This window comes from Alnus glutinosa, chromosome 4 (assembly GCF_958979055.1).
Source record: "Alnus glutinosa chromosome 4, dhAlnGlut1.1, whole genome shotgun sequence".
Lineage (NCBI taxonomy): Eukaryota > Viridiplantae > Streptophyta > Magnoliopsida > Fagales > Betulaceae > Alnus > Alnus glutinosa.
Genome location: NC_084889.1, coordinates 5967556 through 5979751, shown reverse-complemented (window position 1 = coordinate 5979751; position 12196 = coordinate 5967556). Strand labels below are relative to the sequence as shown.

Here is a 12196-nt window from a genome sequence, read left to right as displayed (position 1 = left end):
TCACTTTTTAAACAATTACTGATCTAAGGTTTGGTTGGGGCTGCAACGTCAGTATCATGGGACAAAAATGTGAATCGAAGCCAAACCATTGGGAAATGCTATATACTGGCCAAATATTTACTTTTCATCATCTAAAGCTGATATGGCGTGATCCTAAATAGCATTTGGTGGATGGAAACGAGAAATGCTACAGCGACATACTATTTAGTACACTTTAATTATTTTCCCATCCTCCTATATTGAAAGTTAATTTTCAAAATCGAAGGATGGGAGAACACAAAAAAGCATATTGTCACCTTTCATCCACCAAGGTTGATGTGACGTGGTCCTCCAACTAAAAAAATTCATTTCCTCCGCTAAATGCTATAAGGGGCCACACTACATCTGCTTTGGTGGATGAAAAGGTGGACACATTCTTTTCAAATAGAGAAATGATTTATTTCCTCCTAATGTCCTTCTCTCATTCTCACATTTTTAAAAATCACTATTGAATATGTGGAGTTCATGTTGGTCTATGTCGATCATATGATCTGTTAAGGAAAATTCCTCCCCTACCCAAGGTGGAGCCGGATTTGCCCTCCAAGTGGGATTTCAGACACCGGAAAGGATTGGTCCCCGGACAATGACCTTGGTCGCAGGAAGCCTTCAATATTTATGAAACCAGTCAAATCAAGTCAGGGAAGATATGAGACGTCTACATGGAGCCCTGTGCTTGACAGGGGTAAAAGAGACATATAGCACATAGGGGTATAAAAAGGGAATGTCAAAATTATTAAAGGCAGATCTATGATCTCTGGGAGATCTTCTCTCTCTCTCTCTCTCTACTCTTCTTACAAACACTGGACTGACTTGATCGTCGGAGGAGGCTCCGCCGGCCACCCCCGGCGGGTCTTTCCTGTTTTGCAGGTCAGGGCGCGGATGAAGGGACGTCTCTGATGATGCCACGTCACCGGCTCAAAAATACAATGGACCACCCCTCTTGGTAGAGGACCAAGGGGGTGAGGATAAAAGTCCAATTTTGGACATAGAACCACCCCTCTCGGTAGAGGACAGGGGGGTGACGAGGAAAGTTCGATCTCGGACAAAGGACCACCCTTCTTGGTAGAGGACCAGGGGGTGGGGAAAAAGGTCCGATCTCCGGGAAAGGGATAAAAAGAAAGGAGGATCTACTCAAATGGGCAATCTGGAGACCAATGACCTTCTAGCAAAGGAAGTGACGAATAAATAGGAAGATAATGACGATCAATGCACGCATGATTTACGGGATGTTAGGTGAGCCTAACTAATGGTGAATTTATGATGGAAATAAATTTCTGATTACTTGCCATAAATGGCCTGGAGTCATGTGGAACGACAGTCGAAGAGATGTTCAAGTTTTCACGGGACCAAAAGAGGGCATTATGCAAGTTAGATGAGGAATGGTCGATGAGTCAATCGAATAACAGAGGTTTCATTAGGTAAATTCTCCGTACCTTTATACCAAAGATAGGAGAATTGGGGGGTAAGTGTTAAGGAAAATTCCTCCCCTACCCAAGGTGGGGCCGGATTTGCCCTCCAAGTGGGATTTCAGACACCGGAAAGGATTGGTCCCCGGACAATGACCTTGGTCGCAAGAAGCCTTCAATATTTATGAAACCAGTCAAATCAAGTCAGGGAAGATATGAGACGTCTACATGGAGCCCTGTGCTTGACAGGGGTAAAAGAGACATATAGCACATAGGGGTATAAAAAGGGAGTGTCAAAATTATTAAAGGCAGATCTATGATCTCTGGGAGATCTTCTCTCTCTCTCTCTCTCTACTCTTCTTACAAACACTGGACTGACTTGATCGTCGGAGGAGGCTCCGCCGGCCACCCCCTGGCGGGTCTTTCATGTTTTGCAGGTCAGGGCGCGGATGAAGGGACGTCTCTGATGATGCCACGTCACCGGCTCAAAAATATCATTAACATGATCCATAAAGATTTACGTTTGATTTAATTTCAAAAGTGGGAGAATGAAAGATTAACATGAGGAGGATGCATAGGCATAGCAAATACATGTATATAGTATTTCTCTAAACTATATATATATGTGATTTGATTCTTACACTACACAATTACAACAACTATACAACAACCCCTCACATGAGGGTGGGTCCCAGTGTGTAGGGCTCATGCACCCTCATGTAATGAGTTGTTGTGCAGTTGTTGTATTGGTGTTGTAAATCTAATATTTTCCTATATATATATTACGTAGCATTCACCTCTATTATCGCAAAAATGTGAGGATGCCCCCACACTCTTTTTGAGAGATAGATGTATACCTACCTTCTTTATCATCACCTCCATTATCCCATAATTTCTTTTCCTTGCCATAATAAGCAATCCTTGCTTAATTACGGAACTTTGCTCGATCGGCTTAATTGGGCAGCCAGGTACGCAATCCCATGATTGTTGTATTTGGTTTTTCTTACCTTTTGTCGTATGATCCAAGAAAAAAGGAGTTTAATCATAGGTTAATTATGCGTAATTAAAAATTTGATTGCTTAATTGGGTCCCACTCCTTTGCTAGCTATTATATATACGGTGCGGCTTATTCCATGCATTATTAATTGAGTAGTTTTAATTGTCTAGTCCATAATTGACTCAATTAATAAAAATGCACAAAGGCTTAGCTTCCGATCATCATCTACCTTTCTTCCTCTTAATTAAAACTTGATTCCCCTCGATCCATTATTTTCATCTAACTCAATGACTTGGCTGGGGCAAAGCATGGTGGTCCTCTCCGATCCCTTCAAGTTTGAAATTTTCTAACCACATATAATATTTCTTCCTCATAAAGTCCACCACATTCAGCCACGTTGTGGGGTCAAATGAATATTCTTCGAGTATTAATGCACATACGAATTCTTTTCATCAAAAACAAAAAAACAAAAATAAGACACAGTAAAATAAATTTGTTTTTTTTTTTTTAAAAAAAAAAAGAAGAAGAAAAAAAAAGAAAAAAAAAAAGAGGCTTTTTCATAACTAGGGACGAAACTGAGAATTTTTATTGAGAAGGTTCAAAGTATGAATAACGGGTCAAATCAAATTTTAATAAGAATATGTAAGAGAAATGTTAGAAATTACATTTTTATTTCACTTGGCTATGTGCTATTATCCAAATGGATTATAATCCTTTATAATTTTTTTAAAATTGTAGTTTCTCAAATTATGTGAATTTAAGTTATTTTATGTATCGAACAACATAAAAAATGATATATATTAAAAATATGACATGTTAACAATGAGAATTGAGTATATTTTTATCAGGTTTTTACACTTTACGTCGTATAACATTTTTAAGAAAAAAAATTGTCTTTTGGTTTAGTAAAGATGAAACATCTCTTCAAAAGCGAAAAAAAAAAACTCTTTGAAATGATTTTTTTTTTTTAATTGCCTCGATAAAATGTCATATTTTTAATAAGTATGTATCATTTTTCATATCGTTCGATGTAAAAACGGCCTGAATTCACATAATTTGAGAATCTAAAATTTATTTCAAATTGTAAAGGATCGTAATCCCTATCAAACAGCCCTTAAACCCTTGTTGCATAAAATATTAAAAGACTGATAGACATTGTTAGATAAGAAATGTAGAATAAAATTGTGGTATTTAAATAGTTCAACAACCAAATTAAGCTCAAAGACAACGTACTTCAATTTGGTAAACGTACCAATCAAGCCCTGGAATATATGAAAAGTAAGAAAGAAATTGCACAATATTCTACACGGGACTTAAGCCACGAAATGTATTTTCCACGCAGGAAGTTCTAATAACAGTATAACACCCAACAACTAGAAAGCTACCACGGCCAATGGTCCCGAAATTTCAAATAATTAGAAAATCATGACCAATTATAACATCTTACTCATCAAAATTTCAATCCCCTCATTTATTAGGGTAGGTCACAACCTAACAAATCTGCCGCTACTAACTTCCCTTCATAAATGGCTTGACCTAGTAATTAATTATCTTTACCTTCATCTAATTAACTAGTTTAATTTAAAAATATGCACCATATATATATATATATAATATGCTATTTACCACACTAATATTTTATTAAATGTTGAAATACATTGCCAATTCACTACTAGATTATTCATTATTAAAAGAAAAAAAATAATTATAAATTGATAAAATCACATCAATATAATAAAATAAGAGTAAAATATTAGTGTGATATATATATATGTATTAGGCTTTTTTATTTTATTTGATTTTTAGATAGATGACTTATTTACAAGGCAAAATTTGTCAAACGCTGTAGCATTGTCAACATGACGGCCGGGTCCTTTCGCCCACGTGGCAGCACAAGCGCCAAAATTTTGCTTCCAAGGTTGAAAAAAATTTAGAGACTAATTTCAATAATTGGACACAATGAAACCCAAATGAAAAGAAAGAGCAATTAAGTTTAAAAGAATAAAAAAAAAATATATATATATATATATATATAATATTTTAACACTGTTTGTTATGCGTGGCACAAATAAAATAAAAGGAAAAATACAAAAATAAGATTTAAACTCATAAACGTTGTTGTGATACTATATTAAAATACTGATTATTTGATAAATAGTAAGTATAATTAATATTTTAATATGATCCCGACCGAAGAAAATGCATTGTTGTAAGATTAGCTTGCAATCTGCATGATTAGATTGTAGAGGTCAATGGGCTTCATGTTAGGGGTAGTTTGGTAACCCAAAGTATAGCCAACGAAACGGCCACTGAAATCCAAAACGCCCCTGAAAAGCAAAGCTGACCTACAATGGGGCCAACTTATTATCCCCATCGTCGCTATCTGCAGCTGTTGCCACTGGTACCTGTAGATTTCCATTACAGTACGTAATATAATATATTTTCTTTTTTTCTTTTTTGCCTCTGGTTTATCTTTTCAGGCACTTGTGTTTCACTGTTGTGATGATGTATATAAGAGAGGACACTGTAGTGTTCTTTTCCCTAACAAACAAAAAAGAACAAAGATAACTGAAGATTCCATAGCTAAGATGTTAGAGAAATGAGCTTCATCATTTCTCACTCTCTTTCTTTTCTTTCTTTGGTTTTTAAAATTTATCTTCCTTGTTGAGGTTGACAGACAGATCGATCCCACCCAAATGAACTAACAAAATCATATCATAAAACCCGTGGGAATTCACCTTCTCTTGTGATATGTTTTTTCTGCTGTAACTGCAGCGCAGGGAGAGAACCATGCTGGGGGAGGCCGGGGATACGGGTGTTTTGGCAAGCTCCGGCCAGGAAGTGGCGGTGGCCGGAGCTCGTGAAGGCGATGAGGCGGGTGTTATTGGGTCGAATTCTGCTGAAGAAGAGAAGGGCAATAACTGTGGTGGAAACAGGTGGCCTCGCCAAGAAACGTTGGCACTCCTGAAGATACGGTCTGATATGGATGCCGTGTTTCGTGACTCAAGTCTTAAAGGTCCATTATGGGAACATGTTTCAAGGTGATTAATTTCTTTTCTTAATTATTCCTATATATGGTTTTGTTTTTGATGAAAACTATGCTGTTTCGGATCAGAAATGGAGATCCGGATCATCGAATTGGCTTTGCACTGCAGTAATTAATTTGTTCTTTTTTGAGTCATTCACAGTATATAGATTCACACATGTTTCGGATTGGTAATGTTTCTTAAACAAACCATAGAAAATCCATATACCCACATGATGAAACCAGTCGAAATCAAGTTGATTTTTTTTTTTTTTGTGAGTATTTATTCTAAATAATTTGAAGAACTTGGAGAATTAATTGAAGTGTTGTAATTATATATGATCAGGAAACTAGGAGAGCTTGGTTATAGTCGAAGTGCCAAGAAATGCAAGGAGAAATTTGAGAATGTTTACAAGTACCACAAAAGAACCAAAGAAGGTCGAACCGGGAAGGCAGAGGGAAAAACCTATCGGTTTTTCGACCAATTACAAGCCCTCGACAACCAACCTAAACCTCAGATAACTGTTCCATTGACAACATCAAACCCTACAATCATGTTCCAGAATGTTGTCAGTACTCCAATTACGTCAAGCCCTATAATTCCTCCAATACCAGCAAAGAACCCTGCAATTCCTTCAGCCCAAACAAACAACCCAAGAAATATTCTTTGGCGAAGCGCCACGTCTGCTAGTCTTTTCTCCAGTACCTCGACCTCCTCTTCGACGGCGTCCGATCGAGAAATCAAAGAGCCCTGTAAGAGATCATCAAAGAGGAAATGGAAGGAATTTTTCCAGAGGCTCGCCAGGGAGGTGATAGAGAAGCAAGAGAAGCTACAGGAGAAATTCTTGGAAACTATAGAGAAGCATGAAAACGAACGAACGGTTAAAGAGGACGCTTGGAGGATGCAAGAAATGGCAAGAATAAATAGAGAGCATGAAATCTTAGTCCAAGAACGTTCCACGGCGGCGGCGAAGGACGCTGCTGTACTATCACTCTTGCAGAAGATATCCGGACAAACACACGTGCATGACAACAACAACAACAACAACATAACAACGCTGTCAATATTGCCAAATTCTCGACCGCCTCCGCCGCCGCCACCTATGTCGCCGGCGAGCTCTTCTAGATGGCCAAAAGCTGAAGTTCAAGCACTAATAAACCTTCGGACAGTTCTTGCGCTGAAGTATCAGGAAAGTGGGCCAAAAGGGCCTCTTTGGGAGGAGATATCGGCCGGCATGCGCAGGCATGGATACAGTAGGAGTTCCAAGAGATGCAAGGAGAAATGGGAGAACATTAACAAGTACTTCAAGAAGGTGAAGAATAGCAACACTAAACGGCCGGAGGATTCGAAGACTTGTCCGTACTTCCACCAGCTGGATTCCCTATACAAAGAGAAGAACAAGATTGGTAGTGTGAAGCCCAATAACCTAATAATGGAGCCGTTGATGGTCCAGCCAGAGCAGCAGTGGCCCCTACAGGAGATCACTGTGATGGAAGATATTATTCATCACAAGGAAAATGTGGAACAAAATGGTCAAGAAGACGATAACGATGCAGATAGTACTGAGGAAGAAGATGATGGCGGAGGTTATGAGATGGTGCTAAACAAACCTTCTTCAATGGAAAATATTGCTAAATGAGACAGGATAGGGAAGCTTCTTAATTATTGGACTGTCATTTTTAACAAGAAAAAAAAAAAGGCATCTGAATGATCAATTATTCCCGGAGTTCAATTTTCAATGATTGCCCAAAAAGAAAATATTGGGTTGATGTCCTATGACCCATTTTCAGATTTGGGTCTGATTGGGAGATTGCAGCAGGAGTACTTTGAATTTGCACAATACACATGGGGTGTAGCAGTCTAGCTAGTGGATTTTTATATATTTTTATTATTATTTTCCAAATTAAATAAATCATTATTCTGTAATTTTCTATCCGTTTAGGGGATCAGAGCTTTTAATAAATGAAGAAACTAGTGTTGTAAATTAACGTGAAAAATCAAAGCAGTATTTGTTTAATATTTAAATAGCTGACAAAATGTGTTAAGACTATAACACTCCCACCAGCTAATTAAACTCTCTTTACTTCTCTAAATTAGGGAAAACCTCTCAAAACCTTCCTCTAGCTAGCAGCTTCTTTACACATTCCCTAGATTAACATCAATTGAAGCTACAATGTACATTTTTTTCCCTAAATTTAGGAAAACATGGTAGCTACCCCATCCTTTATTTATTTACAAAATCTCTTTCTCTCCTTTGTTTTTCTATTTTTTATTCACCTCTCTCTCTCTCCCTCTTCCGTTCTCATTTTTATGAATTTCAAGCATTTTTCCTCGATCAATACCCCGTCTCGAGCCTCATCGCCCTTTTGATCCCGTATGGCCGGGACAACGTTGGACCTCTCGACATTGGCGGGCAGTACTGGTGGTGTCCGATGCTTGAGAGATCACCAGAGTAAAGCGAAGAAGAGAGAGAAACGACATGGGAGTGAACATAGTGGGTTTGGAGAGTGGGGTTGTAGGGTTGTCGAAGTGGCGAATCTCTTCGAGCTCTGCGAGTATTCGAGATATGGGTTCATCCATGGATCTAACCAGTACAACGGAGGAGTTGGGATTACAAGTGAGAGAGTGGTTTGCGGGAGAGAATAGATAAATAATTTTTTTTAAAAAAAAAAAGAATAAAATAAAAAGTAAATAAATATATAATATTTAAATAGTACTACAGTGAAGCATAAAAGAAACTATTGTGTGGTATATTTAAATAGGAAACCAAAAGTAAATAAGATCGCTAAATTTAGAATGAAACTAAGAAAAGCTGTCGAGAGTGCACTAATGGTGTCGGGGTCACTGATCCGATAGAACCGATGAGTAAGAGAATAGAAAAAGGTGCTGCGGGGGGCTGAGCGAGGGGCAAAGATTCTCATGGGCAATACTGTTGCAGAGATGCTCGATCAGTTGCCTATCATGATCTCTGATTCATAAATCCGTGTATATATATATATATATATATATATATAGAAAAGAGCTTGACATGAGGTTGACAATCTGAAAGCCTTTTGAAGCAGGGCCCTTCTTATATTACCGAATGAAGACATGATCAATTGATCAGATGAAGGGCTTCTTTCTAAATACGATGCACGGGGAACTCCACTTTTCCATTCTTCGATCATTTACTTTGACTTATATATATATATATATATATATATATATATATATATATATATGCGCAGCATTGTGCACCATGCTTTTACCCCAACTTTGTGGGGGGTGTCTAGCACTTTGCTAGAATCGTACATGACCCATCCAAGATGAGGGGCCCCAAAATTTGAGAGGTCGTGATCTAGGAATAGTAGTAATAGATTAATTATATATTCTGCCATAAGGTTACAGTGTAAAAAACAAAAGCTCCTGTTGCCATCACACACATCACATGCGCTCTCACAAGTCTATATCCACTTCACTAATATCTCTCCATGAAGAGGATAACCCTTCTAGCTGGTTGAATCTTCAGCCAATTTTGAGAGGGGGAAAAAATGAAGTCACTGGCAAAATGCATGCCGTCTGTGTCTATAATGGTCTAGGGCTGACTTAAATAAAAGGTTACATATGTTTATTTGAATGAATTTCTTGCAGTGTGTGCTGCAAATAATAGCCACAAATATGGATATAATTAGCTCTTTTCAAGGGAGCTACAATTACTAGTATATAATGCAAATCAGTCAAGTTGAATTATGTCCTCGTACGTAGCGACAAACAAAAAAGAAAAAAAAAATGAATAGGTTGTAGCCATAGGTGGTCTCTTGTTTAATTTATATATAGAAAAAGGTATAAATATTAACAAAAGAAAAAAAGAAAAAAAGAAAAAGGCTTTGACCAATTAACATTATCTTTATAATTGAATTATGAGTTTGAGATATATACTTTTTACACCATCCAAAGGAGTAGATGGATTCCGTTTTGTCCAAATTATACTGAAACTCGGAGTCGAAACCATCAATTACTTCCTACGATTGTGTTTCTTCCTCTTGTTTTTAATAGAATACAATTACATGATTGACGATTTTGTTTTTGCTTGAACACTGACAGAAGATGATTGATTCATCCAAAAAAACCTATAAGTTGAGAATATGCTTGAGAGATGTCCTCTACTTTCCCAAAGGTTAGGATTAAACAAATAATGTATATATACATATATATAGTAGCTATATATAATTTACCACTACACCAAAACATCTTACGGAAATCCGTAGCTTTTATAATAAAGCATACTAAAAATTAAAATATAATAATTTAATTAATATTTTTTAAAATTTAAATTACGTGCAAAAGTCATCTAGCTCTTTGAATTTAATTAATTATTGAATCACGCACTCTACAAGATATATAGTTTTTCTCCCATAATTTCAGGCTTTAAAAAAAATTCAGAAAGTTTGTGTAAGTCAAGCTTAATTAGTCTATCGATCAAGCTTTTTTCTCGATTATTAACCAAGAATGATTCAACAAAATTTAATGCATGTCCCATTGTCATTCGGTCGATAGATCGAGCTTGGCGCTCGGCTGATCGAAATCATGACTGCCACATTAAGGTCAACTCGTGTCCACTCGCCGCTCTGCCGCATTAAATACGTGTCACATTGCTGCTTGGTTGATCGATCCTAGCACTCGGTCAATGGAGATGTCCAAACTCAATCTCACTGAGAGTTCAAGAATCAGAAGAGTGTGTTGAGGGATAGGGAGCAAAAGATGGTTTACAAAAATGAAAAAAATGTAAACCATTTATTTACTTCCCATTAGTTTTGCTTTCCTCGGTCAACCGAAAATATTTTTCATTTATGCTCCGTTTGTTTCGACGTAAAATGGTTTCCGTCGTAAAATATTTTCGACGAAATCAATTTCAAAAGAAATTATTTTCTCGAAAATATTTTTCGGCGTTTGGTTCGCACGAAAAAATTACGAAAAGGAAAAATGCAACTGTTCGCCGGAATCCGGCGACGACCGGTCGCCGTCGCCGGAATCCGGCGAACATGTTTGGCCGGATCCGGCCAAAATTGCCGGATTCCGGCAGGACACCTCCTGGACCGGTCAGATCCGGCCTGATCCAGTCATTTTGGCCGGATCTCGGCAGGATCAGTGGCCGGATCCGGTCAGATCCCGCCGGATTCCGGCCATTTGGGCCAGATCCGGCCGGATCCCGGCCATTTCGGCCAGATCCGGCCGGATCAGTGGCCGGATCCGGTCAGATCAGGCCGGGTTTCGGCAGGTTTCTGTCCATGGCCGGATTCCGGCGGCCGGCGGTATTCCGGCAACCGGATTCCGGCGGCCGGCAGGATTCCGGTGGTCGGATTCCGACGCCGGCATTATTCCAGTGACTTGATGATGCCGGATACCGGTGCTGCCTATTTTCGAACGACTGACTATTGTAGGATTTGGACAGTCAGATATCAAACGTACGTGCAAGGACGAAGAATATAATTTTGGAAAACGATTTACGGTTTTAAAAACCGTAAATCGTTTTCCAAAAATTAAAGAAGGTTTTACGGTCAAACCGAAAATGATTTTCGTTGACCGTTATTTTCGCTCCTACCAAACACCGTAAAATACCAAAATCATTTTCCGGAAATCATTTTACGCCGAAACAAACGGAGCATTAATCAGACTTTTTAGCTATCCAAACACTTAAAAGTGGGGAAAACTGAACAAACCTAGATTAATTCTACATCAGGTTAAAAAAATATTGATAATAAACTCAAATTAGTATAAGATAGAATCATGATCCCTTACAAATGACTATTAGAATTGCAACCAATTCGGACAACTAAGAGAGGGTCCTGACAAATCTCATTTGTCCGAATATGTTTTGAGTTATCTGAGCACCTATTTAGATAGATGAATCCCATCAAAGGGTCTCTCAGATGCAAGAGTGAGGCTGCAATTCCGTCAATGAACCAATTCCAATCCGTGTAAAGGTAAGTTTATTTGTTTTATCTTTCCCAATTGAAAGTCCAAAACCGAGCTACATCAGTTTTTAGGTTTGTACATCCTTCTAATTTTTTTTAATTAAATTAGATTGTCCTTTCTTTGTACTCCTAATCTTACCCCATCTAAAACTGCACTTCTCTCTCTCTCTCTCTCTATATATATATATATAGAGAGAGAGAGAGTTTCTTTTAGTATTATTCTGGTGTTCATCTGAAAGTATATAAATGTAATAAAAAAAAAAAGAAAAAGTACACATAACCCCTTCAAATTACTGCTCAATTATCGATGTACCCCCTAAACTACCAATTGTGTCAATGTCCCCCCATAAACTACCAAAAATTGTCAATGTCCCCCCTAAGACTAACAAAAAGACAAAAATGACCCTAATTTTTTTTTGAATAAGACAAAAATGTCCTCATAAATTCAAAAAATAAAAACTAAAACTAAAAAACTTTAAAAAAAACTTTAAAAAAAATAATAAAAAAAAAATTATTTTTAAAAAATTAAATAAAAAACAAAAAATAATAATTAAAAAAAGAACAAATTTTTATTCCTTAAAAAAAAAAAAGCAAACAAAAAATAACTGAAATTTATTTTATTTTTTTTAAAAAAATAAAACAAATGAAAAAAAAACCAGTTTTTATTAAATTAAAAAAATGAAAAAGAACAATTTTTTTTAAAAGAAAAAAAAAACGAAAGAAAAAACTGAAAACTATTATTTATTTATTTTTTTTTAAAAAAAAACAGTTTAA

At 37.0% G+C, this 12196-nt stretch overlaps 1 protein-coding gene across 2 annotated transcripts; it reads left to right on the top strand.

Annotated features, from left to right (window-relative positions):
* The first annotated feature begins 4749 nt into the window (after window positions 1–4749).
* LOC133866645 (trihelix transcription factor DF1-like) lies at window positions 4750–7394 on the top strand. Of its 2 annotated transcripts, none has more exons than XM_062303241.1 (3): window positions 4750–4865; window positions 5218–5483; window positions 5814–7394. In XM_062303241.1, the coding sequence occupies exons 2-3, from the start codon at window positions 5233–5235 to the stop codon at window positions 7105–7107; spliced, it is 1545 nt and encodes a 514-aa protein (XP_062159225.1). In that variant the 5' UTR covers window positions 4750–4865; window positions 5218–5232; the 3' UTR covers window positions 7108–7394. The 2 variants fall into 2 exon arrangements, with proteins under 2 accessions (XP_062159225.1, XP_062159223.1); XM_062303239.1 differs by having other exon boundaries at window positions 4778–4843.
* The last annotated feature ends 4802 nt before the right edge of the window (window positions 7395–12196 follow it).

Coding starts and splice junctions, on each gene's coding strand:
- LOC133866645 (XM_062303239.1), top strand. CDS start 4,793: ATGGGGCCAACTTATTATCCCCATCGTCGCTATCTGCAGCTGTTGCCA. Junction 4,844..5,217: donor ATCTGCAGCTGTTGCCACTG/GTACCTGTAGAT, acceptor CTGTAACTGCAG/CGCAGGGAGAGAACCATGCT. Junction 5,484..5,813: donor TTATGGGAACATGTTTCAAG/GTGATTAATTTC, acceptor ATATATGATCAG/GAAACTAGGAGAGCTTGGTT.